At 37.0% G+C, this 27,660-nt stretch overlaps 1 protein-coding gene and 1 pseudogene across 2 annotated transcripts; one reads left to right on the top strand and one right to left on the bottom strand.

Annotated features, from left to right (window-relative positions):
* Positions 1–2,905: 2,905 nt before the first annotated feature.
* Positions 2,906–3,491, bottom strand: LOC131825560 (cytochrome c oxidase assembly protein COX18, mitochondrial-like; annotated as a pseudogene).
* A 2,232-nt stretch (positions 3,492–5,723) lies between these two features.
* Positions 5,724–21,057, top strand: SGO1 (shugoshin 1). 2 transcript variants are annotated; one of them, XM_059162503.1, is made up of 9 exons: positions 5,724–5,910; positions 6,434–6,619; positions 8,029–8,183; positions 8,265–8,461; positions 12,945–13,021; positions 14,670–14,728; positions 15,758–16,570; positions 19,169–19,355; positions 19,969–21,057. In XM_059162503.1, the coding sequence occupies exons 3-9, from the start codon at positions 8,036–8,038 to the stop codon at positions 20,084–20,086; spliced, it is 1,599 nt and encodes a 532-aa protein (XP_059018486.1). In that variant the 5' UTR covers positions 5,724–5,910; positions 6,434–6,619; positions 8,029–8,035; the 3' UTR covers positions 20,087–21,057. The 2 variants fall into 2 exon arrangements, with proteins under 2 accessions (XP_059018486.1, XP_059018485.1); XM_059162502.1 differs by lacking the exon at positions 6,434–6,619 and having other exon boundaries at positions 5,725–5,910; positions 19,969–21,056.
* The last annotated feature ends 6,603 nt before the right edge of the window (positions 21,058–27,660 follow it).

Here is a 27,660-nt window from a genome sequence, read left to right on the forward strand (position 1 = left end):
CTCCCTCTTCCTCTGCGGCTCCCCCTGCTTGTATTCACTTGTTCTCTCTCACTTTCTGTCAAATAAATAAATAAAAGCTCTAAAAACAACAAACAAACAAAAACAGTGTGGATATTCCTCAAAAAATTAAAAATAAAACTACCATATGATCTAGTAATTCCCAAGAATACAAAAATACGAATTTGAAAAGATATATACATCCCTATGCTTATTGTAGCATTATTAACAACAGCCAAATTATGGAAGCAATCCAAGTGTATATCTACAGATGATTGGATAAAGAGATAAATACACACAGACACACACACACACACACACTGGACTAGGACTCAGCCATAAAAAAAGAATGAAATTTTGTTATTTACATCAACATGGGTGGATCTACAGAATGTAATGCTAAGTGAAATAAGCCAGTTAGAGAAAGACAAATGCCTCATGATTTCAATCATAATCATTTTTCAGTTTTAGAAACAATTGAAAAAAAAACAAAAATAAATAAACCAAGAAACAGATTCAACTATAGAGAACAAATTGACAGTTACCAGAGGGGAGGCGGGTAGAAATATAGGTGAAACAGGTGAAGGGGATTAAGAGTACACTTATCATAGTCAGGGCGCCTGGGTGGCTCAGTAGGTTAAAGCCTCTGCCTTCGGCTCAGGTCATGATCCTGGGGTCCTGGGATCGAGCCCCACATCAGGCTCTCTGCTCAGCAGGGACCCTGCTTCCACCTCTCTCTCTCTCTCTGCCTACTTGCTATCAAATAAATTAAAAAATAAAATAAAATTTAAAAAGAGTACACTTATCATGATGTATAAAATTGTTGAATCACTATATTGTACACATGAAACTAATATAACACTGTATGTTAACTATACTGGAATTAAATTTTTTAAAAAATTGTTAAAAATTTCATGATGGCAGAGGGTGGGTGGTGGGCCTGGGTCGCGCAGTCTGTTAAACGTCAACTTTTAGTTTTCGCTCAGGCCATGATCTCAGGGTCATAAAATAGAGTCCCATGTCTGGTTCTGCACTAAGTGCAATGTCTGCTTGGGATTCTCTCTCCCTCTTCCTCTGCCCCTCCCCCAACCTCTCTCTCTCTCTTTCTAAGTAAATATATATATATATATTTTTTTTTTTTAAAGGAATTTCAAGATGGCAGCAGACCACTACACCAAATATAAAGTCCTTCTGAGCACAGAGTAGCAGGTATAAAATATGTGTGTCATGGAAGCCATTTAGTGAATGTCCTGAACACAGTATGGCAATGAGGCAGCAAGAGACACAGATGGACACACATATTGCACATATTCTCATTTGTTCATATGCAAGCTCAAATATAAATTGTTAAGCATTTCAAAAGGGCAAAAGCAGAACATTAAACCAAGTACAAGGCTTTTCTGAGCGCAGGTCGCATGCTCATTAAGCCAGCCCTGTTCTCACTTTCTAATTCATAACTTCTGGCCTCAAGCAATAAAAAATTTTTTTAATTTAATTTGTGATCCTTTCTCCTATTATTTTTTTAATCTTCTCAAATGACTGTCAAATTTAATCATAAATATTCTAAACTGCAATTCTAAACTGCAAAAGTGTTATCATCTTTTCAAATCAAACAAGCAAACAAATGGATCCACAATTTATATTATCTGTTAATTTTTCCTATATTAAATGTCTACTATAGTGGTAACCCATTAGAGTACTTAACCCTTCCAAATAAAGTTCATAAAATCACCTACTTAATCGGTAGCTTCCCTTTTGATTTTCTTCCTATAACTAAACAAACTTAATGCTTAAGAGTTTCCACTTTGGGCTCTAGCAGTACTTAGTGCTACACTCAATTCCAGACTTCTTAAGTTATAGACAAAGGAATGTACCCTTTCTGTATTCTTTCAGAACAGTGTTGAAAGGCAACATCACTTACCATATTAGGTACTTTCTTGTAAGGACTACTCTACTGCATGTATCTCGAGTCCATTTTATAAAAGTCACACATTAACTCATCATCATTGTGTGTTCCATTAGAATAAGATTTCTTAACCAGGAATTACCAAAAAGCCTTGGAGAAGAGTAAGGGGAGTCATCAATGAAGTCCCCTAGGTTGAGAGACCCAGAATTTTTCTAAAAAGAAAAGCAAAGCTTTAGAAGATGTGTAAATGGGTTTATGATCCCCCACACCTTCAAAACTTTAAGTATTACCTCACCGGACTCTCTTACTTTATAAAGCTTTAATGTATGAGATTAGTCAGTATAATTTGACATAATCCAGTATCTAATTCTGTTTTCCAAAGCTCTGGTGTCTCTAGTAATTTTATAAGCAGAACCAGACACTTTGATTCTACTTTTATATTTTTAGCATACAATTATTTTTCAAAAGATTTATTTATTTGTCAGAAAGAGAGAGCATATGCACAAGCAAGGAAAATGGCAGGCAGAGGGAGAGACAGGCTCCCACTGAGCAAGGAGCCTGATGCAGGACTCGGTCCCAGGACCTCATGACCTGAGCCAAAGGCAGACACTTAACTGACTGAGCCACCCAGGTGTCCCTTTAGGAGACAATTAGACATACATTTATAGCACTTAAAAGATTTTAAGTGTTGTCAAATATATTTGGATTATATCTTAACCCACAGTACTCCACACAATTCATGATTTTAAATAAAAACAAATGAAATCAATCTGAATTTCTAAGTCTAAATATATTGTGATAATGACACTTGAAATTGTTTAGAAATTACTGAAACTATGGACTCTGAAAAACAACCTAAGGGTTTTGAAGGGGCAGGGGGGTGGGAGGTTTGGGGAGCCAGGTGGTGGGTATTATGGAGGGCACATATTGCATGGAGCACTGGGTGTGGTGCATAAACAACAAATTCTGTTACGCTGAAAAGAAATTTAAAAAAAAAAGAAATTACTGAAAAACATGTTGTTTTCTTGAAATGAACTTAGTGTAAAAGGTCAGCCAAGAGGTCCTTATAAGGAATATCTATATCTGGTGACTTTGTGACCAGTATTCAACAAAGTTGGCAAAACCCAGGAGAACACAGCAGCAAGTTCTGTGCAAGGCCCATGAGCTGGAACACAACCAGAAGAAGATAATCAGTGAAGGTACTGCCACAGCAGTTGGAATAATCAACACTAATACTGCAGGAACAAAGTATGCAACATATGTCTGAAAATAAGACATTCAAATTTTTTGCAGAGCAAAAATCTCCCGTTTAATAAATTAATGACTCCAGCCAAGATAGGCAGAATCAAGTGGTGCAGTGAGGTTAAGAAAGTACAGGACCTCATCAGTAGCTAACTGGTTTCTGAATGGAAAAAACCTTCTCCTGAACGTGTTGCCCTATGCTAAAATTCCAGAGAGCAACAGATAGGAAGATGCACAATGGAAACTGAATCCAGAACAATACAGTGGCTTTCCAAGGGTGGCAATTATCCAGGTCATACAGCTCTGAAATAAGCCTCTGCATATTCCTAAGCAGGCTCAACCCCCTCAGCATGGAGCCCAAGGCTGGGGCTCTATCTTAGACCTCGAGATGTTGACCTAAGTCAGAATCTAGAGTCCTCGGCTTAACCAACTACGACACCCAGGTGCCCCAAGTCTCCACATATTCTTTAGATAAGTGAGTCTAGACGTCTTTTGGACCACCTCAACTGATCTGCACAAACTGCAACTTCTTGGTTAAGATGCCTTACAATGTTTATTTCTGCTTGCAGAGTTAGCCAGGATGTCATGGTGGTAGGCACATGACAGGGACACAGTGGTGAAGCCAATGCAGGCCCACCTGGACAGACCTGAGGCGGTATGCACACCCAGTAGCAACTCCAATGCGCTCTACACCTGTGCCAACCTTAACCGCTGCCAGGGCCCCCTGAGCCAACCACCCACACCAGCAGAGCAGAGTGATTAATGCCGCCAGTTGAGGTTTGCGCAAGCAATGGGCCCCAAACCCTGAGCTTCACTGTAAGGCAGTAGCCGCCACCACCTATAGCCAAGCCAGCACATCATACCTGCCCTGATCCTTTCTTCGTGATGCTTCTGCACATATAAGCCACGCTGCCTAGAGTAGTAAACGAAGGACCAATGGAAGCAACCTGGCTCATAACACTGGGAGAACAAGTTATTGGCTAAAAACAGATGTTCTCATCTCTTCCACTCAAGCCAAGAAGATTTGAGGTGAGGCCTAGACAAGGATAAGGATGTAAATGTTAGTTATCTTAAAAACAAACAAACAGGGGCACCTGGGTGGCTCCGCTAGTTGAGCAACTGCCTTCCGTTCGGGTCATGATCCTGGGGTCCTGGGATCGGGTCCCACGTCGGGCTCCCTGCTCAGTGGGGAGCCTGCTTCTCCCTCTCCCTCTGCCTGCCTCTCTGCCTACTTGTGCTCTCTCTCTGTCAAATAAATACATAAAAATCTTTAAAAAATTTAAAAAACAAATAAACAGAACTTCAGGATGAATTGAATGCCTAAATTGAAAACAACTGCTTAGGTTTCATTTATTCTTTTATTGTCCCAGTAAATATCTATTAACAGCAAATTGCTAAAAAGATGCTGAATATTTAACTATAAACAGTTACGTATAGTTCCTATCCATATGCAAGTTGAATAAATGGGCAGTGAATGACAAATCAATGCCACAAGGGGCACCAAAGAAAAAGTGCATGCATGGCACTAGGCTATACAAGGCAGGTTATTAAGGGGGCTTTGGGGACAGACAAGGCTTTCTGGAAGAACTCACCTCTACAATGAGACCTGCAGCATGAATAAGACTAGTGGGCCTGGGGGGAGGAAAGACTGCTCTTGACTAAATAGCATGGGCAAAAGTAGCAAGAAGAATTACAAGGAAATGAAAGAAAATTCAGAAGAGGTGAAACTAGAAACCATATGGCTCTTTAAAGACCAAACATCTTTAGGAGATTAAACTCCATCTTAAATATAGTGGGGAGTCATATAAGAGTTTCATACTCAATCATAGTTGCTTTGTCCAAATATCACTCGAAGAAGAACATAAGGGAGTGGGTCAGAGTAGGTACCGGTACACAGTTCACAGAAAGAGATTAGGTATTTGGCTATATGGAATACAGTGGGGTTTGGACGTGAACAAAATAATTAAAAGGCAGAAGTGACAGGATGGGTGACTGACAGGGCATGGAAAGGCTGAGGGGGAATAAAAAAATCAATAAGGAAAATTGCCCAGACTTCTGGCTCAATACTGTATGGATGCCAGTCCCATTTCCTGAGGGTTGAAGAGTCAGAGGTAGCCAGCCAAAGAGGCTGGAGATGAATATTTCAGATATCTGGAACTTCCCTAACACCCCGTTAATCCAAAACGTGCTTCCTATTTTGGCTTTAATGGCCCTACCCGATGGCTCTGTGCAGCAGGTCGATGGCTTGAGCGGGCAATCAAGGAGCTTCTTCTAACACAAGAGGGAGCCCGCGAGCACAATCTCAAAGTCGGGAAGCCGCAAGACTAAAGTTCACAGGAAGCTTCTGAACGCCCTAATATACCCACCCTTAAAGATCTCACAACGGCTCCACCCCTAAAAGCCAAAGACTTAGCATAAAAGCGCCCTCAGGTCAACGCGCGGACTAATGACTCCGCCCCGCTCCGCGGCACAGGGGAGAGGTAGACGGCCGGATGTACAGTCTCGGAGTGAGTCACGTGAGCTAGCAGAGTTCGGCGGGACTCCGCCGCGCCCCCGCCGCACCGTCGTCTCACGTGACCGCCTGCAGCCAGCCAATGGGTGAGCGCGGTGGAGAATTTCGAATGTGGCCGCGTTAGCAGACTGGCGACTGGAGGTAGAACCTAGACCCGGAGGGTCCGAATCGTGGGACACACCGGCCGGACCGCGTCGCGGAAGCTTGGAATGTGAGGAGGAGGGCGACAGCTGCGGCAGAAGTGGTGGTCAAGGTACTGTTTTGAGCGTACCTGTGGGAGGAAGGTTTCCGGGCCCTCTTCCGGCAACACCTCCCCTCCCCAACTTTACCCGAGCCCCCGAGAAAACGGCCCCAGGTTTTTCAGGTGTGGAACAGGGGTGTTGTGGCCCTCTTCCTTCAGAGGTCTCTCAGTCGTTCCAAGTTCGGTGTCCAAAAGCTCAGGATGTGGAGTCAAATTAATCGGGTGCCTTTGTGTGTTCATCCACCGGCCTTGCGCCTTCCGACGCTCTAATTTCCTCTTCTGTTAAATACTGGGATACCCTAACCTCCTGCCTTGCAGAATTTTGTGGATTAAGTTATGTGTGAAAACATTTACAGTGTTAAAAGCTAGGCTTAATGTTAGGGCACACAAACCGGCAGCTGTTCTTTGTGCAGCACGATACCGTTGACCTTGTTTCGCTTCGGTTATCCTGGAGAAGCTAGCCCTGATCAGTGTCCTGCCTGGCTGCTTCAGCAGCACGAATGGTAAAAATTATGACGGAGATCCCATATTCCAGGTTCATCTGAATCCAGACCCTTTATCTGAATGCAGACGGACTCTCATCTCGCACGGTGACCTGTTTTCATTAGCTCTCCCCACCAAACCACCTGTTAACGCCATTGGCCTAGACAGGGAACTTCTGATATGGCCAATTTCTTTTGTGATTTTAAGTTGGTTAAACGTGGTAACAAAAGTTTTTTAGGTAAGTCTTTACTAAACTAACTTGATCAATTACTTCATTTGTTTGGCTCTCAAACATCTCCAGTGGAAACTCAAAAGCTCCATTGTGATACATTGTTTTATACAATCCACTTAACATTAGTGCTTTAAAAAAAAATGTGCTTGCTCTACTAGAACCATCCCAGTACATGTTGTATCTACACTGTCAGAAAATAATGGGATCTATAATATCTATATTTAACACCCCCAGACACTGTTTCAAGGAAAATAAGGCCTGGAGAAAATATTCAAGAAAATGTAAGATTTAGTAAAATACTTGACTGAGAGGAGATGGAGCTATCTTTTGTAATGTATATCTAGCTGTAGGAAACAAGAATTATTTTTGCAATTTTAAGATCTGCAAAGTGCAGTTTAGGAAAAAAGATGTTCATGAAAAGTAATTTGATACGCTCAGTAGTAGAATACTGAAGCAAATCTGATTTGCAGTATTGAAAGATTTAAGTATATTTATATATACTTATGTACTTATTTATATGCTCAGTAGCATTATGCCACTATGTGGCATACTTTTAACTGTATGTAGAGCAATCATTATTTAATGTTGTTTGATATATTCATGACTTACTAGGAGCTAGCAGACCTGAGTATTTAAAAAAAACTTTGAGAAAACTGACGTGTTCCCCTGCCTCAGTTCCTATTATTTCTACCTCTATAATTGTTATAGTAGCCTATTAAATAATTGCATATAGGGCTACATAGTTTAATGAAACCTCTGAAGATGACCTTGACTTTATTGAAAGTGTGTGCTATATCTTGAGTATTGGGTTAAAAGAGTGTGGAAGAAAGAGTTAATCAAGTGACCTAATCTAGTAAATTAATAATATAGAGCAGAACTGGAAAACAAAGCCCACATATATGATTATCTCTGACTAATGCTGTAAGTCTAATAAACACTAAAACACTACATGTTGGTCGTATGCATTGCCCGTAGGAAACATATAATAATATCAAAATAATAATAAGACTAAAATATAATATTATTTCCCGTAATGCCTTTACAGTAAGCCTTCAGTGAGTATTTGTTAAAGAATAAATAGTGGCATATTACAGAGGTTTTGGTTGAAAATGCATACTTATTAACCTTCCCTATAAAGTACCTGAAGAGGCTAATATTATGCCAAAATATTAATGAGATTTTAAAGCTGCAAAATCTAAGTTATTACCAAAATCTAAATCTAAATAGTATCATCTTCTATAAGCTAATTCTACAGTTACTATGTCTATTTAATCTATTTAATTTGTTCTTTATGAACAACCTGTGTTCTCAATCTTATTTTATGATATTATCATAAACAACCTGTGTTCTCAATCTTATTTGATGATATTATCTCTTAGGTAACTTAAATACTTTTTATTGTTTTAAATTCCTAGGCAGAAGATGGCCAAGGAAAGGTGCCTTAAAAAGTCCTTCCAAGACAGTCTTGAAGACATAAAGAAACGGATGAAAGAGAAAAGGAATAAAAATTTGGCAGAGATTGGCAAACGAAAATCTTTTATAACTGCACCTTGCCAAATCCAAATAATCTGTAAGAGATTTTCATGTCCTTTTGCATCTCTCTTTACGTTTAGACTTAATACATAATAAAAAAAATTTTTTCCTCTTTTAGCCAACACTTCTACGCTGCTAAAAAGCTACCAAGACAACAACAGAATGTTAGTTTTAGCTTTGGAAAATGAAAAATCCAAAGTGAGAGAAGCCCAAGATATCATCCTCCAACTGAGAAAAGAATGTTACTACCTCACATGTCAGCTATATGCATTGAAAGAAAAACTGAATCCACAACAAACAGAAGAAACTGCTCAGGTAATTTTATTACAAATGGTAAATTTCAATTACTTATAGCTCTGTTATTAGCAAATTGATAAAACATCTCTTGTCAGTTAAGGAAACTTCAAGCACATACATGACTGAGACTTGTGCTTATATAACTTGATTCTGAAAGCAGGTAGCGAGACAAGGTATAGAAGAACTAGTTTAGCTTATTGCACTGCTGGTCCCTTTGACTATTCACTTAAGTGAGTCAAAGATAGCGAAAGGTCTAAAAGTGGTACTTGATGTAGACAGTCCAGAAGTTTTAATCAGTGGTATAAATCTTACCTATTCTATGTGGTTTTATTACATCTAGTGAGGTTTTATAAGAACTACCTTAATTTGGGAGGGGGGTATTTAAGTGCCTTTGAAGAGTCAATTTTACTAATGGTTGGTCAAATAAGGAAAACTGTACACTAACTGGGCATTAACAGAAACAGTTTACTTTCTTCCTGTTGGCCATCTATTTGCTATGCTAGTGAAGACAGTTGTGTTGGCACTTAGGCCAGGAAACCAGAGAAGAAAACCGGACCATAGTGGAAGGGTATAGACTCAGGAAGTCATCTCACCCCTGACAGGGGAGTCAGTGAAAGAGTTCTTGCTTCCCAGCAACTAAAGTGATTCCACATTTTTTCTGTGTATGATATAGAGAATGTACATACATATATATGCAATATATGCATGTGTAGTGTAGCAGAGAATTGTCTATAAAGATTCAATATAATTTCCTTCATGTGAGGGTTATTTTTTTAAAGATTTTATTTATTTTATTTTATTTATTTATTTGACAGAGACACAGCAATAGAGGGAACACAAGCAGAGGGGGTAGGAGTGGGAGAGGGAGAAGCAGGCTTCCCAGCAAGCAGGCAGCCCGATGCAGGGCTCGATCCCTGGACCCTGGGATTGTGACCTGATTTGAAGGCAGATGCTTAAGGACTGAGCTACCCACACGCCCCAAGGGTTAGATTATTTTAAAAGGTTTTTTTTTTCCTTCAGAATATAATTATTCCTTTTTTTTTTTTCCTTTTCCTTGTTTGGTCAACTAGTGAAGAAAAAAAATCCCTCCAAAGATATTTGACTCTTCCTTTTCCCTTTCCTAAGTTTTTGGTGGAATCATATATAGAATAGTGAAAAATGGGTACCTGATAAGATAATCACAAAAACTGTGGGCAAAAATTCTATTATTCAAGGCCTTTTGACATTTATCAATGATTTTTAAGTATTTATTAGAACGTATTAATTGCTGGGCAAAAGTGTTCTTAGCATTTAAAACATCAAAGTTCGTTTTCTGCCATATACTTGGTACATGTGTCACTCTCTCATCCATCATCCTATACTCGTGCTTCCATGCTTATCAATTTATGAGTGATAGAAAAGCTTAAAATGTTTTAATAAGAAAAATGTTTTTCTTGCCTGTCAATAGTTAATGTGGTTTATAAGGATTAATCCCAAAGTAGTTCCTAATAACCTTTTGTTCCCTAAATTTGATAATGAATCTTTTAGTAACTTGTTATTAAATTATATTATTCTGGGGACACGTGGGTGGCTCAGTCAGTTAAGCATCTGTCTTTGGCTCAGGTCATGATCTCAGAGTCCTGGGATTGAGTCCCACATCAGGCTCCCTGCTCAATGGGAAGTCTGCTTCTCCCTCCGTGCTCATACACTGTCTCTCTCTCTCTCTCTTAAATAAATAATAAAATCTTTTAAAAAATAAAAATAAATTTGGGGCACCTGGGTGGCTCAGTGGGTTAAGGCCTCTGCGTCGGCTCAGGTCATGATCTCAGGGTCCTGGGATCAAGCCCTGCATCGGGCTCTCTGCTCAGCAGGGAGCCTGCTTCCCCCTCGTTCTCTCTGCCTTTCTCTCTCTCTGTCAAATAAATAAAATCTTTAAAAAATTTTTTTAAATTTTTAAAAAATAAAAATAAATTCTATAGTTAAATATTCTCCTTTGCCTTCAGTAATACTACTACTTAAATGTTAGAACATTAACGTTTAGAACGTTAGCTGTACTGAAAATAAATTGAAGACATTTAACAGGATTAAATTTCTAGTTGTTTTGTTTCTCTTGAACAATTTTAACCTGTCATAATGTCAGCATCTTATATGTGCATCAAGTTAAAAAAACAACTGAACTAGATTAGAGTGATCTCTAAGGAATCTGTATGGAAGTGAAAACCTTCCTAATACAAATCTACAAATCTGTCTGTGTCTGTGCTGTGTTTTTCATCTTCCCTCCTGTCACAGTGGCAGAAGTGCCTCTGCTCCTATCGAAGTCTCTACATCAGATTCCCTTTTTCTCATCTCTAGGACTTTGCTCCTAGAAGTTTGTGCTCTTTCAACATGTATTTCCCTCTTGGCTGAATCATTCTAGCTATCATTCAAATGTGCTTTACTATATCATACCTTAAGAGGAAAAGAAAATAAGTAAAAAAACAAATAGGGATGCCTGGGTGGCCCAGTGGGTTAAAGCCTCTGCCTTCAGCTCAGGTCATGATCTCAGGGTCCTGGGATTGAACCCCACATCGGGCTCTCTGCTCAGTAGGGAACCTGCTTCCCCCTTTCTCTCTGCCTGCCTGACTACTTGTGATGTCTGACTGCCAAATAAATTTAAAAAAAAATTTTTTTTAAGATTTTTTATTTCTTCATGTAACAGAGATCACAAGTAGGCAGAGAGGCAGACAGAGAGAGGGGGAGAAGCAGACTCCCTGCTGTGCGGAGAGCCCAATGTGGGGCTCGATCCCAGGACCCCAAGATCATGCCCTGAGCTGAAGGCAGAGGATTAACCCACTGAGCCACCCAGGCACCCCTAAATAAAATTTTTGAAAAAAGAAAAGAAAAAAGAAAATAAATGAAACCTCTCCTGGTTTCATATCCCTCTACTCATTTCTCTGCTTCCCTTCACAGCAGAACTTTAGCAAAGAGGACAGTGTGCTTACTGTCTTCACTTCCCCAGCTTCCATTTACATTTGAACTTGCTTTTACCTGGCTTTTATCCCCATGGTTCTATGGTCACTCTGCCAGGTGCCCACAACTCCCATTTTTAGTGGCCAAATTTATTGGTCACTACTTTCTTCTTGACCTTGAAAAAAAAAAAAAAAACAACAACTTTGATTTCTTAGCTTTCTTACTATCATACTCTCCTGGTTGTCCTGCCTTTCTGACTGTTCCAGGTCAGCTTCTTACTTCTTCTTTACTTTCAAATGTCAATTGTTCTAGACCCATACTGTCTTATCCCCCTCCCACGGCTTTAAATGTGATCTGTCTGCTGATGACTTCCAAATTTATAACTTAGCACACACACACAAAACTACTATTTGATATATCTACTTAAATACTTACAAAGGATCTTAAACATGCTTTGTACAAAGTACAACTCTTTATTTTTCCTCTCCCAAAGATATTGTATACTTCTGCCTCTGTCTGTGAGTCTTATCTCATAAAATAATCTACTCATTTGCTCAAAACCAAAGAGGCTTCCCTCTCCCTTACTGTCCCCACCTCTACCCCTCTTCAATCCAGCACACTTTGTCCTCTTAACACCTTCCACTGGGCTTCACCTTGTAGCCATAGGACACTAGTCCTATGGCTACAAAGACATAGGCATGTCTTGCTAGATCTATTATAATGACTTCTAACTCCTCCTGCTCTTGGCCCCATTCAGTCCATGTTTCACACAGTGAGCAGACTGATCTTTTTAAAACGTAGATCATTTTACTTTCTTTCTTACTATTTATGTGACTTCCCATCACACTTACACTAAAATTCAAACTCATGACTCCCAAGGCTTCATTATGTGGTCTCTGTGCACACACACCCTACTGTTCTCATTATGAGAAAGGTCATAGGTGACTCCAGCCACAATGGCCTTTCTTTTCAAAGACTTTATTTATTTATTTGACAGAGAGAAAGTGAAAACAGGAACACAAGCAGAGGGAATGGGAGAGGGAAAGCAGGCTTTCCACAAAGCAGGGAGGCTTGATCCCAGGGCCCTGGGAGCGTGACCTGAGCTGAAGGCAGACGCTTAATGATTGAACCACCCAGGTCCCCTGGCCTTTCTTTTCTAAATACAGCAAGGTTTTTTCTACACCATGACTTCTGTATTTGCTGTTTCTATCACTTTTTCTTTCCATGGCTAGCTCCTTTGCATTCTTTAAATTTCAGATGAAAGTCACCCTAAGAGAACCCCTCCAACCTCAAGTACTCTATCACTTCAGCTCTGAGTATTTCCTTCATAGCATTTACAATGTCTGAAATTACTTACATATCTCTTTTCTTTTGTTTTAAAATTTTCTCTCCCTACCCTAGAATATAAGAGGGTTGGACCTAAATCTATTGTTAAGTTGCTATACATCTAGTTCCTAGAACAGAGCCTGGCACCATATAGAGTGCTCATATGTTTTTATTATTAAATAAATGAATGCTTTGTTATGAGTATTTCAATTGTACCACTTTTTTCTTTATTTTAATATATTAACAGAACCAGGAAATACGTCCTTCTGGAATGGACTCCAAAAGTGGCATCAACTCTGGGGATTTATTTGTGAAGGATATACCGTTAGTATCAAATTTCATTATTATGATTACTAATATCAAGAAAGATTTAATCTGATGATAGATTTACCAAAGAAAATTTGCATATTATAGATTCTTGTGTTTGGAGTCTGATGTTTTCTGTACTAAAAATGCATTAAAATAATATGATACGTACTGTTACATATAGCCAAGCCAAAACTTTCTTATACTTACTTTATTGATATCTAAGAATAAGCTAGTTTTTTAAATATATCTGAACTTCTTCACTTATATTTTTCTTATGTCATGTTTTTATTCTAAGATGGATTGGTTATTCACATGAAGGTATTTTTGCCAGTACTACACATAGTCTGGTTTAGAAACAAAACATAATAAAACATCATGTTTAACACAGCTATCACATCGCTTCTCAGCTTTTGGTTAAGATCGAGTATAACACAGCTATCACCTGTCTTGTTAATCCACGTCATTCCTAAATACAGTCAGACCACCCAATGTACCCTCCTCCCCTTCTCTTAGATCAAGTATACTTTGCTTATAAATTATTGAGATATAATTACATAAAGTAAAATGCACAGATCTTAATTGCACAGTTTGATGAGTCTAATATATACACCTGTGGAGACAAAATCTCCATTATGATATAGAGCACTGCTGTCACTCTAGCTGGGCTTTCTCAGTTTCAGCATTATTAACGTTTTAGGCCAGATCATTCTTTGTTGTGGAAGGCTATCCTAAGCATTGTGGGGCATTTGGCAGGATCCTTGGCCTCTACCACTAAATGTCAGTGGCACTTCCCTCCACCGGTTATGAGAACAAAAATAACTTGACAGTGCCACGTATCCTTATAATTATCCCTAATTAGAATCATTGCCATAAGGCATCACCTATCCCTTTCAAGTCTTTCCCCTTCTCTTCACAAAAATAATCACTAAGATGATTTCTATCCCCGTATTAATTTTAATCATGAATAGTTGAAAATAGTTGAACTGTAAGATCTAACAAAATATTTATGTAATGGTCAAAAAGTAAGATGGGGTACTTGACTTTTTATAAGATTCCTCAAATTGTTAGTTACCATAACTGTTACCTAAACCTACATTTAATTTTCAATGTCTAGAGGGAAAAATTCTCTATAGGAAATAAAAAATAAAATTAGGATGAAACAGCCAGTAATAGTATTAAAGCATAAAGAAAGTTGTTTCATGAGCCAAAGAGGGACAAGATTTTTAAACAAATAGGTTTTTCAAAGAGATCAGTAATTAGGCACCGTAAAACATATACTACCAAGAAAAAAAAAAGATCACAGCTCGACTAATGATGAAGCAGGCTGATAAAGAGTTGAGTAATAAAATTGCATTTCTGTGATATATTTTGTAAGTCAGTTCCAATTGACTGTTTCTCCAGGTAAATGAAATTATGAGTTATGGCATGTCTTCATTGATAAGGTAGTTCTTCCAGTGGAAGTTAAATGTCAGTTTTAACAAACCAGCCTCCATATAAGCCTCCATATATTTTTGTTTGTTTGTTTTCTTTGATACTGAACAGATATACTGATTTCGAATAGAAATGATGAAATACTAAAGAAAGAGAAAAACAATTTTAAGAAAATCTTAAATTTGTTTTTATTATATAATTATAAAATAAATTTCTGTTTCTCTTTGGCTAGACAAGTTCCTCTTCAGGAAACTCACCTTCCAGGACAAGGAGAATCATTCCAAACAGAAGGTAATTTAAGTGAAAATCTAAAAATAATATTAAGGGAAACAGATCTTTGTGAACAAGTAAAAATTAAATTTCTCTAATATTTTTTAACTTTAAATTTGTTCATCTGGATTTTTTCTGCTTAAAGCAAATCTATTTATTTTACACGAAATAATAAGTTTTAAAATACATTCATTTATTTTGCCAAATCTATAATCAGGTATAAATGGCTGCAATTTACTGAGCCCTACTATGTGCCAAGCTATTATGTATATAGCTACTATGTATGCCAGTGGCTACTATGTGTTAGCCATTTTACATACATTATAACAATTGACCCTCACAACAACCTTGGAATGTAAGTGCAATTGGTCCCATTTTATATAGACTCAAAGAAGTAAATTATGTCACAAGAAGTGGCCCAAATGGTAAAAGCCTAGTGTTTAAACTCAAAGCTGACCTCGAAAGCCATGCCATTCTTTCCACTTCTAAACTGACATGTACCTGCTCTCAAATATCAATCCTTTCTACTTGAACTAAGCTTTGAAGAAGGGATAGCATTTGAATAAATAGGACCAAATATCCTCACTTTTCCTAAAAATACAGATTATATTTCTTATCTGAAGGGCTTTGCAATTACCCCAATCTTACTAATTTTTCAAGGAACACCTTAGCTCCCACTTTCTCAAGTGTGCTTGTCCTACTTTAAAATATGAGGTTCTTTCCAACTGAATCCTATACACATAAATACATATAACTTACTAGTTTTTCTTTAAACCTTTAAATCAGGGATGCAGAAAACCTTCAGTTAGAATATTTTCAAAAGTTATATAAGGTTCTTTCACAGGTCAGATAGAAGCCATCAATTGATCATTGCTAAGTAAATAAATGGCAATATTAAGTTCCTCAGATTTGTATTTACTTAGAACAAGTGTGGAGAAGCTACAGAATGACTTTTCATTTATTCCATTTTTAATTTTGAGATCTAAGATTGCTAAAATTAAAATTTGCATAAAGTAAAACTATTTTTCTCATTTTTTAAAAAATTCTCAGAGCAAATACCTATTTCTCAAGATAGACTGGGATTTGATTGGGATTCAGAAGAAGATAAATCTGCTGATAATGTCTTACCTAGAACTGTATCTGTTCGTCGAAGTTTAAAGAAACATTTTAACAATCTATCACATTTCAATACCATGGATGATTTTGAAATCAGTCATTTCTCAGTGCAGCCCTTTGAATCTGAAAGAATTAGATGTGCAGACCCAGTAGTAAACATGAATATACCTGAAAACATAGAACAAAGTGTTTGTCAATGGAATAAGAATCAAACTAACTTATCACTAAAGCTGATTGACCCAGGAAGACCTGCTAAAGCAAAAGAAAACATTTTAGAATATAAATTTGAACAAACTGAAAGCAAACATAGAAGTGCACAAGGAAGAAAAGGAAAAGAGAAAAGAAAAGCTAACAGAAGGAGAAAATCAAAATCTGTACCGAAGTATAAAGGGGGCAAAAGTGAAAATAAAAAAACTGTTTCCAAAAAAATGTTGAACGAATCTGTCACTTCCAGTGATGCTTACAATTTTAATTTGGAAGAGGGTGTTCATATCACACCTTTCCGCCAAAAAGTGAGCAATGATTCTACCGGAGAAGAAAACAACAATGAATTTGAAGTGAGCGTCTGTGAATCAAGTGGTTCAGGAGATGATTCCGATGACCTCTATTTGCCCACTTGCAAGTACAGTCAAGATGTCTCTAGTGAATCAGATAGGAGCCCAGTCACCAGGAATCGACCTAGAAGAGCACTAAAATATAGGAATGAAAATGAGATCATGGATTCGAAGCTTACAAAAACTCCTATCAGTAAGTGATCTACTTGTTTGCCTGCATTTTTAATGTTTATAATAAATGATTACTCCTGATGCTTATATGCTATACTTACCATCTGTTTCTCTGGGGGAGGTTAGAGACTTGCCATCTGTCTCTGGGGGAAGTTACAGTCTGATTAAACAATGGGGGCCTGGGGTGGAAATCACAATTGTATGGCTATGACCTACTTTAAGCTAATTTAAATCTTCTTTAAGAACAAATACTAGTTACAGAGAAAGCATTTTTACTTTTAGTAAATGAAGCCTTCCAATGTAAGCAAAAACCTTTGGTGGAGTTGTTGAATTAAAATACCTTCTATATACTCACTTGAAACAGGCTCTTAAAAACAAAATCAAATTTGAATCCAGTGACCTGTCATTTTAATGGCTTTCCTTCATATTCAATTTGACAGGAACCATGATTTTAAATGGATTCATTCTAGTTAATGAAAGGTGGCCAAACACTAGACCAAACTTTTTTTTTTTTCAATATGGGCTAAGTATTCTTCTCTAAGACATTTGTAAGACATCTAAAAACTTTGGCTTAGAAAATCTTGCTTTTATTAGTAAGATCAAAAGTAGAAATGGGGGACGCCTGGGTGGCTCAGTTGGTTAAGCAGCTGCCTTCGGCTCAGGTCATGATCCCAGCGTCCTGGGATCGAGTCCCGCATCGGGCTCCTTGCTCGGCGGGGAGCCTGCTTCTCCCTCTGCCTCTGCCTGCCATTCTGTCTGCCTGTGCTTGCTCTCGTCCTCTCTCTCTCTGATAAATAAATAAAAAATCTAAAAAAAAAAAAAAAAAAAAAAAAAGTAGAAATGGTTCAAAAGTTGATAATAGAGCCTCCGTCTGTCCAGAGAGTCTCATCTGGGGAATTTAGTTAGTGTGGTAAAACTAATGCATATGGTCAGGTTGTAGCATTCCCAAAACATTGTCATGCTATTTCATTTGATACTCAGAAAAACTCTATGAAGGGGCACCTGGGTGGCTTCATGGGTTAAGTGTCTGCCTTTGGCCCAGGTCATGATCCCAGAGTCCTGGGATCAAGCCCCTCATCACACTCCCTGCTCAGTGGGGAGCCTGCTTCTCTCCCCCTGCTTATGCTCTCTCTGTCAGATGAATAAAAAAATAAAATCTTGAAAAAACAAAAGAAAAACTCTATGATGTGTAGGTACCACCATGTTTATATTGTTTTTAAGGAAACTTCAAACCTAAAAAATTTAAATTACTTTCCAAGGTCACCCAGTGCAGACGTGGTAGTATGCAAATGTGTTGTTGTTGTTGTTAATATGCTATCATAATGTTACAAAATCAAGCAAAATTGGCCAAATGTTGATAATTGTTGAAGTGTGGTAACTGGGGTTTCATTATATTGTTGTGTCCAAATTTGTGTATCCTTGAAATACTACACAGTGAATTTAAAAAAAAAAAACTACACTCTAATATAGTGTCACTCAGAGTTTAGTCCCCAGATCACTAGCATCAATTAAGTGAAACTACTTTTTTTTTTTTTTTTAAGATTTTATGTATTTGTTAGAGAAAGAGCATAAGCAGGGGGAGTGGCAGGCAGAGGGAGAAGCAGGCTCCAGCTGAGCAAGGAGGCCCTTGCAGGACTCTATCCCAGGGTCCTGGGATCATGACCTGAGCTGAAGGCAGGAGCTTAACACTGATCCACCCAGGTGCCCCTTAGGTGAAACTTCTTAAAAATGCAGAATCTTGAGTCATACCCTTGATTCAGAATCTGCATCTTTTTAACAGTTTCCCTGGGGTATTTGTATATACGTAAATTTTAAGAAGCATTGTTCCAGAATATAGCAACTGATCTGATGTTGCTTAGCCATACTTTCCAAGCTAAAAGTTGGAATAATTAGTATAGTACAGTAAACTTATGTGGGGACAAAAAGAGGCAGTATTTGAAACCTAGATAACCCTGGAGAACATGGTTGCTAAATATAGGCATTTTACAGTTTGACTTCAAAAAACAATTTGCCTTTTAAAGCTGTGTGAAGAGATTGTCTTGCATTGTCCTTCTGTGTGCTGGGTACCTGTCACTCAATATAGATCTGTCTCCAAAGTAGAATAATTTGGATGCTTATGATAGGAAAAACATGGGTAACTTTTTACATAATAGCTTTACCAGAGGGAACCTGTTGATCTCCACAGAGGCTATGGTGTAGAATTCTCATTTATTTAATAAAGTGAATTTAAGTGGCTTTTTAAGACTATAGGAAGGTACTTCATAAATTTCGGTATTGAAAAAGATGGAGGCCTTGAAGATTCAACGGAGCAAGGTGAAACTAAAATGAAATTCCATAATTTAATTCATTATGCCCATATTATCATTGAAGAATTATAATTTTTTAAAGAATTTAAAGTTTTAGTAACTTTTATCAGTTCTTCACATCTACAGTAATATTTCAGTGGTATCTGGGATGAAAAAATGACTGAGTTAAAGGTCTGTATTATATAATTATATATATATATATTTTATGTAAAATGCTGGATTTGTATATGTTTAGGATATGTAATTGCACACAATTTTAGTTCGTGTTTTTTTCTTTCATTTGGAACCATATTCCGTAAAAATTGTTTTTGTAGGTGAACTACCTAAAACTCACCACTCACCTCATTTTAGCCTGAAGGATATCACCAACGTCCCCTTGCATCCTGCAGTGAAAATCAGAAAACTTTCTCTTTCTCCAAAAAAGAAAGAAAGCCCAGGAGTCTCTCTGCCTAAGCGCAGGTGTGCAGTCAGTATGAATTATAAAGAGCCCACGCTAGCTTCGTAAGTATTTGATTTGTGGGAACCCACCTTTAAGGATGCATGTTGGGGGAGTAAGGTTTAGAGCTTTGTTAAAGAACGAGTCTTGTTGGGGCAGCTGGGTGGCTCAGTGGGTTAAATAAAGCCTCTGCCTTTGGCTTGGGTCATGATCCCAGGGTCCTGGGATCGAGCCCCACATCCAGCTCTCTGCTCAGCAGGGAGCCTGCTTTCCCCTCTCTCTCTGCCTGCCTCTCTGCCTACTTGTGACTTCTGTCAAATAAATAAAATCTTTAAAAAAAAAAAATGAGTCTTGTTGAAATATAAAGTTTTAATTAAAAACTGAAGTGGGGGGCTGCCTGGGTGGCTCAGTGGGTTAAGCCTCTGCCTGCAGCTCAGGTCGTGATCTCAGGGTCCTGGGATCGAGTCCCCCATTGGGCTTTCTGCTAGGCGGGGAGCCTGCTCCTTCCTCTCTCTCTCTCTACTTGTGATCTCTGTCAAATAAATAAAATCTTTAAAAAAAAAAAAAAAAACAAAGTGGGAATACTAGCACTGGCATGTTTTACAATAACTATATTGAAGAGTGAGTTAGTATTAGGATGCTTATAATTATGTCTAAGAATTATTTTTACTCTTATAGGAAATTGAGAAGAGGAGACCCTTTTACAGATTTGTGTTTCTTAAATTCTCCAATTTTCAAACAGAAAAAGGATTCCAGACGCAGTTCTAAAAAAAGAAGTATGAAGCAAATACAGTGATGGATGCTGTTTGTTGGAGGATGTTTAAATTCAACCCATTACACCTCCTTTTATCACTCCAAGAGAGAATCTCTAAGATAGTACATAATAGGGTTGAACTCTTGCCATGGAATATTCTTTGAAATCTAGATCACGAAAATTCTTCAGAACTATACTTCAAATGTGATGCTTTTTTTCATACCATTAATAAATTTGGTTTATTTTTTCTTTTAAATATAAATAACTGAACTTAAGCCCTATTTCTTAAACTGCCTAAAACTCTTAATTTTACTCATAATGTATCTTCTGCAGAAATTTTAGAAATGAATAATCAAATTAAGATGTTTTAATTACAAGCTTTTGGTGCCTTTTTTTTTTTTCCTTAAGTGGAAAATACTAGAATGAATGATTTTTGAAGATAGGCCAAGGATCTTTTGAAACTCTATATAATATTTGAATAAAATAAATCCTTGGCATGCATAGTAGGGTATACCCTAAGCTGTTTGTGGATCTCTTATATCACTCTTCTATTTAAAATTTCAAATAAAATGTGAGATCATTATTAAAGAATTAATGGTTGCTTAGGCTCAGGGACTAGGTAAGTGACTAGCTCTGAATACCAAACTCTGTGTATACATTTTTCAGTGGTAACTCAGCAAAATCACAAATTATGTCTTGGACTTTCAGGATAGTTCTCTAATTAGTGGTTACCGTGTTGGGGTTAATGCAGATAAAGAACATTTCCATCACCACAGAAAACTATTGGGTGATCACAAATTTGTTTTTGTACTTTTAATATTTCGGTATTCTTGCTGTAGTGTTTATCCATAGACCATTTTGTTTTATATTTTAACATTTTTCATGAATGTTATAGTGTATATATTTTTTTGCAACTGACTTTTAACTCACCATTGTTTTTGAGATTTATCCATGTTGGCAGATGTAGATTATTTTCATCGTTGTACAGTATTTTATTAATAAATAAACGACATTCTTTTGAGATAATTTGCTTCCACTTTTTTCATTATTACAAGTTAGTGCTGCGGTGAATATTCTACATTCTTGCACACATGTGAGTAAGTTCCCATGGAGCTGATACCTAGAAGGGGAGTTGCTCTCTAAAGTGGTCATACCAATTCCGACACGAGGAGTGTAATCACTCTCCTCTCAGCAACGTGTTTAAGTGCCAGTTTCCCCACACACTATCACGTTGTATCATTGGACATTGAAATCACCTAAGGCAATTAATGTGAAGTGGTTTCTCTTTGTTTTAATTATGAGATTTTATCTGAGTTAATTACTTCTGAGAATTCAAATGTTTATTGGTCACTCATTCCTTCTATAAATTGCATATTGTGTACTTTGCCCACTTTTCAACCAGAATATCTTTTTCTTAACAGAATGGGCTCTTTATATATCCTGGATAGTATGCCTTGTCTTTATTTACATGGGTTATAACTATTGGTTTCTACTTTATTCTTATTTTTTTTGATGATGTTCGGGAGTTTTAAACATCGGTGTCCTCTATCACCTTTTCCCTTTAAATATCAGTGTCCTCTATCACCTTTTCTCTTCTCTAAAACTTGGTACTTTCTCTTTTTCACTTGAGTCTTTAAACTGTTTGGTATTTTGTCAAATGGGGATCTGATTTTATTTCATTTTCCATGAAAATAGCCTACCATTTCAGCACTATTCAGACTAATCTATCTGCTGTCTTTGACATACACTGAGGTTTCTATTGGTTTATTTGTCTAGCAATGGGCTGGTTACTGTATAGTCACATTTTTTTGTTGTAGTATAGTGGTGAAATATTTATCATTTTGATCATTTTTAAGTGTATAGTTCAGTAGCATTACATACATTCACATTTTTGTGCAATCAACCTTTTCATCATCCCAAACTGAAATCCTACACCCATTAAGCAGTAACTATCCATTTACTCCACCCCTCCATCCCCTAGTAACTACTATTCTATTTCCTATCTCTATGAATTTGTCTATTGCACGTACCTCATATAAATGGAATCACACATTCTTCTTTTGTGTGTGGCCTATTTCATTTATCCATGTCTGCACCTAACAGAATTTCATTCCTTTTCTTCAAGTATTCAAGTGCTAGAATACAGAATAGTATTCTATTGGGTATATGTACCACATTTTGTTTATCAGTAGACATCTGGGTCATTTCCACTTTCTGTATATATGCTAATACAAAGATCTATTTGAGGGGCGCCTGGGTGATTCAGTAAGTTAAGCGTCTACCCGCAACTCAGGTCATGATCCCAGGGTCCTGGGATCAATCTCTGCATCCAGCCCCCTGCTTATCAGGAAGCCTGCTTCTCCCTCTCCCATTCCGCCTGCTTGTCTTCCCTCTCTCACTGTGTCTCTGTCAAATAACTCTTTAAGAAAAAAACCTATTTGAGTTTCTGCTTTTAATTTTTAAATATACATCCAGAAGTGGAATTGATAATCAATAGTAATTCTGTATTTTGATGAGCCTACATACTGTGTTCTAGAGTGGCTGCACCATTTTATATTCCACCCAGGAGTACAAAGGGTTCCAGTTTTTCCATATCCTTGCTAATACTTGTTTTGTGGGTTTTTTCCATAATACCTATCCTAATGGTATGAAATGGCATCTCATTGTGGTATATTGACTTGCATTATCGTCTTTTCATATGCTTATTGTCCACTTGTATTCCTTCAGAAAAATATCTGTTCAAGTCCTATGCCTGTTTCTGAATTGGGTTGTTTCTGTTGATGAATCTTAGGAGTCCCTTAAATGTTCTAGATATTAATCTCTTATCAAATCTATGTGATCTACAAATGTTTTCCCATTATGTGGGTTGGCTTTTTACCGTTGGAGTGTCCTTTGATGCACAAAAGTTAATTTTGATTAAGTTCAGTTTATCAGTATTTCCTTTTGTTTTCTTTGCTTTTGATGTTATATCCAAGATGTTATACCCAAGAAATCATGGCCAAATCCAATGTCATGAAGTTTTTCCTCTATTATTTCTTACAAGTTGCATTTGTTTTTAAAACCATAGATGGAATTGGTTTGCTAATATTTTGCTTAGGATTTTTTATACCTATGATCGCAAATAAAATTTAAAAACAAGGCCATACTAGCCTCATTAAATTAGTTGAGAACCTTCTTTTTTTGCTCTGTGGAATAAATTGTTATCAGGTTTGGTAAAACTTGCCATTAAAAATATTTTATCCTGTGTTTTGTGGGCAAATCTTTGTCTTGGTTTTTTAAATGATTATAAATTCTCTTATCCTTCTTTATTGTATTTAGCTAAATTACATTTTTCTTAGGAATTGCATATTTATCTGTTTTATTTAGTGGCATGTTACAGTATTTCTTAAATTTTCAAATCTCTGTACTATCTAGTTTTGCCACTTTTCTTTTTTTGCCTATTTTTTGCCTGCTTTCTTTTGTACAGAATCTATTTTGCTAGTTGTTAATCTTTTCAAGGGTCCAGCTTTTGTTGATCCTCAGATTTTTCATGTTCTACTTTATTAATTTCTATTGTTATTTTCCATTCACATTTTTATTTTGTCATTTTCTAACTTCTAACTCCTTGCTGTCTAGCCTTCCTTTTTAAAAATATTCTATTTTTAAGTAATCTCTGCACTAAATATGGGACTCAAACTCTCCAGTCCTGACCCTCAGATCAAGAACTGCATACTCCACTGAGGGAGCCAGCCAGGTGCCCCCACCCTTCCTTATTAACATAAATTTTTAAAGTCATACCTTTTGGCCTCTTTGTTTTACTGCATGACCTCTTCAGTGTGTTTTATTATCCTTAACTTTGATTTCAAGTATTTTCTAACTTGGTGATTTCTTTTCTGACCTACCAGTTATGTAAAATTATTTTTTTCATACAAAAGTGGAGAATTCTATTGTTAAGGAGTTCTATTCCTTTTGTAATACATCAAAATGTTATGTGTATCATGTTGATTCTTTGCTATTTGTTAAATCTTTTGTGACTAAGTTGTCAAATTTTACAAATGTTTAAGTGTGTGCCAAAAAATATATATAAATTCTCTAATTGTTGAATGTAGTGTTGTATAATGCTTTCAAATATTTAACAGCTTTACTAATTTTGTCTTGATTCCTCATTTGCTAAAAGTATAACATCTTCCACAAAATTTCTGGGTTTACTGATTTTCCTGTGAACTGTTGTTTTTATCACTGTTGTAGTCACTCTTTTTCCCTCATAATGCTGTTTTAATGTTTTATATAGCTAAGGCAACTTATATATGGTTAATATTTGCCTGCATATGGTTAATATTAGTATTTTTACTATATCATTTTTTCTTTCCATTTCTTTAAGACTTCCTATGTTAATGTTTTAGATATATCTCATTAAAGGGCATATTACTAAGTTTTGGCTTTAGTTCAAATTGAATTGTCATCTGTTACCTAGCACAGTCAGTCCATTTACATTTATTTTGATAACTCCTAAATTTGATTTATTTCTATCAAATATTTTTATGCTATCTACTCTGCTCTTTTTTCTTTACTGTTTACCGCTGGATTGGTCAAGTTGTCTCTATTTCTACTTTTATTAAATGGCTATCCTGTAATGGCTTAATTTGTATTTCCAAAGTCCAAGTTTCTGAAGCATATCTTTTATAAGTCATTTTGATGAGGGTCAAGTTTTTTTCTAGAAATGAATTTTTCCCTCACTCTTGATGTAGGTTGACAGTTACTTCCCCCAAATTTCATTTTCTTATGGTCTTAATTTTGCTGTTGAGAAGTCTTGTGGTCTAATTTTTGCTCACATTTTATTACTTTATCCTAAACATTTCATATTGTTGACTTAATTGTATTTTTAAAATTCATGTTCACTTGTTGGCTGCTAGTTTATGGAAATTCAATTCATTTTCATGTATGGATATTGCTAAATTCACTCACTAGATTTTTTTTGTAGATTCTTTAGAATTTTTTTAATGTACATGACCTTATTGTCTACAAAGGGTTCTCCTCTGCCTTGAATGCCCTTTTCTTGCCTTACTGCACTCACTAGAAACTCCGCTACAATGTTGAATGAAAGTGATGAGAGCAGACACTTTTTCTTATCTCAACCTTGGAAGCATTTGGTTTTTCAGCGTTACTGTGATGGGCTTTAATTTTTTACTAATAATCTGTATCATATTGAGGACGCTTCCAACCTTGGAAGCATTTGGTTTTTTAGCATTACTGTGATGGGCTTTAAGTTTTTATTAATAATCTGTATCATATTGAGGATGTTTCCTCTTATTCTTCTTGTTTTTCTATTATGAGTGGGTGTTGAACTTTGCCAAATGCTTTGTCTATTGAGATGAACATTTTTTTTCTCCTTTGTGCTGTGCATATAATTACATTAATGAAGTTTCATGTTAAATCAACCTTGACTTAATCAGATACACCCCACTTGGTCATGATCTCTTATAATTTTTATATATTGCTGAATTCCATTTGCTAGTATTTTGTTAAAGATCTTTTGCATCTGTGTTTTTGAGGGTTGTGTTGATGTATAGTTCCTTAGAATTGTTTTTCTGGGTTCGGTATCAGGGTAAACAATACTGGCTCTCATAAAATGATTTCAGAAGTCTTCCCACATCTCTTTTCTGAGTTTGTGTAGGATTGATACTTCTTTTCCTTACACCTAAGACCTGTGTATTTTATTATATGTGCTTTGTGGGATATTGTGTTGTATTGCGTGTTTATTAATTATACTTCAATTTTTTTAATGTTAATACAGAAGGGGATGTTGAGTTTTTTAAAAAACAAGCTATGACTGTACAAGTGTGAGTGTGTTAAGGAGTAGCAGCAGTAGGGGCACCTGGGTGGCTCAGTGGGTTAAAGCCTCTGCCTTTGGCTCAGGTCATGATCCCAGGGTCCTGGGATCGAGCCCCACATCGGGCTCTCTGCTCAGCAGGGAGCCTGCTTCACCCCTCTCTCTCTACCTGCCCCTCTGACTACTTGTGATCTCTGTCAGTCAAATAAATAAAATCTTAAAAAAAAAAAAAAAAAAAAAAGGAGTAGAAGCAGTGCTGGCACATTGAATTAGTAACACTGTATGGGGAAAAGAAAGATTTGAATTAGAACTTGGTCACAAGGTTTGTATAAACCATGTCTGTATTCTATTCAACTCTTTAAAACAATGAAGATTAACCAAACTCAAGCACTTTTCTTATAACCCTTTGCCTATTCTGTTGCTGGACTTCTTTTTTTTCTGTTCTTATTTTCAAGCATAAACAGGATACCCATCTCTTAACTGTAGGAAATGAGTGGTTAACAAGAGAGCAAAGAATAGAGACCAGTGAATTTTAGAAAGGGTCCAAGAACCAAGTAAAGTGGTATGTAAAAAGTACCTATGCATGAACATGTGCATGACTTTGAGAGGGTCCCTACCTTCCAACAAATTCTCCAAGGGATTTCTCTTAAAGGACTTTTTTAAACATACATAAATTAAAACTGATAACCTTCGGTTCAGCTCAGAAAATCACACACACACACACACACAGTCGTGTAGTTTCTCATCTTTTTAAACTAATTCTGCCAAGGTTGTGTTGCACCTCCCAATAAAGAGGGAGTAAGAACACGGACTTTTGTTTTCTTCGCTTTTCTCTGACTTGTTGAAATATACTGCTTTTAATAAACCCAGAGAGAATCTCCAGCTTTATCTCTGTTCCACAAAAAAAGAAAAGTGCTCCCATAAAGAAACCAAGTCATAAACCTACATAAATTACATTAAAAAACTTTTCATGATACTTACGGGTGTTCCCTCACCTTCTCTCAGCATCTTCTGTTTACTTTGCTGAAGCTCTGACTTTGCTCAGAGAAGAACACTCGTTAATGAGCGCTGCAGCAGACCGGCGCAGAACATTGTGGAAAAAAGCCACAGGCTGCCTCCAACAACCCTGTCCTGTACAGGTTTTACATCTCTTAAAACAGTGAGGGCTGGTCTGAAGACTCTCAGCTAAAAGGGGTGGCACATTATCGATCTGTCCATAGTGCCTCAGTCTGATCTTGTTTCTATCTTAGGTTTCATAATTTAAAATTTTACTTCCAGGTAGTATGAAACCTCAGTCTTTTCACTATTCTAAAGAATACAACCAGCTTTCACATGTATTGAAAAAAACAACTTTGTAGCGATTCTTGATACAGATATATGGGATGGAGTGGGAAGGAGACTTCTTCTCCAATCCAGATGTTTACATTTCAGCAGAAGGAAGGACAAGCCCCCGGCCTCCCTCTGCCCTCATTCACTCCTCCCTCTGATGAGTTACCGGAAGGCTCAGGACTGCACTGTGTGGCTGCTCGCTCACCTGGACCTCTTCAGAGCTGGCCTGCCTCCAAAGAGCAGCACTGCTGTTGGCCATGCCCTGAGCTCGGTGGTAAAGGCCCTGCCCTTGGAGGGGAAGCTGGCAGTGGTGCCAAGCTGCTGGCAAGCCAGTCATGTTGTTTGGTATTAGCCCATGTTCCAGAGATATACAAGCCACATTCTCCAATACCCATTTTATTATTAATAAAGATATTCTGGCCATAAGATGCCTTATTCTTTTGACTTCTCAGTTGGTTCAAGATTCAGAAAGAAAAAG

The sequence above is a fragment of the Mustela lutreola genome, chromosome 2 (genome assembly GCF_030435805.1).
Source record: "Mustela lutreola isolate mMusLut2 chromosome 2, mMusLut2.pri, whole genome shotgun sequence".
Lineage (NCBI taxonomy): Eukaryota > Metazoa > Chordata > Mammalia > Carnivora > Mustelidae > Mustela > Mustela lutreola.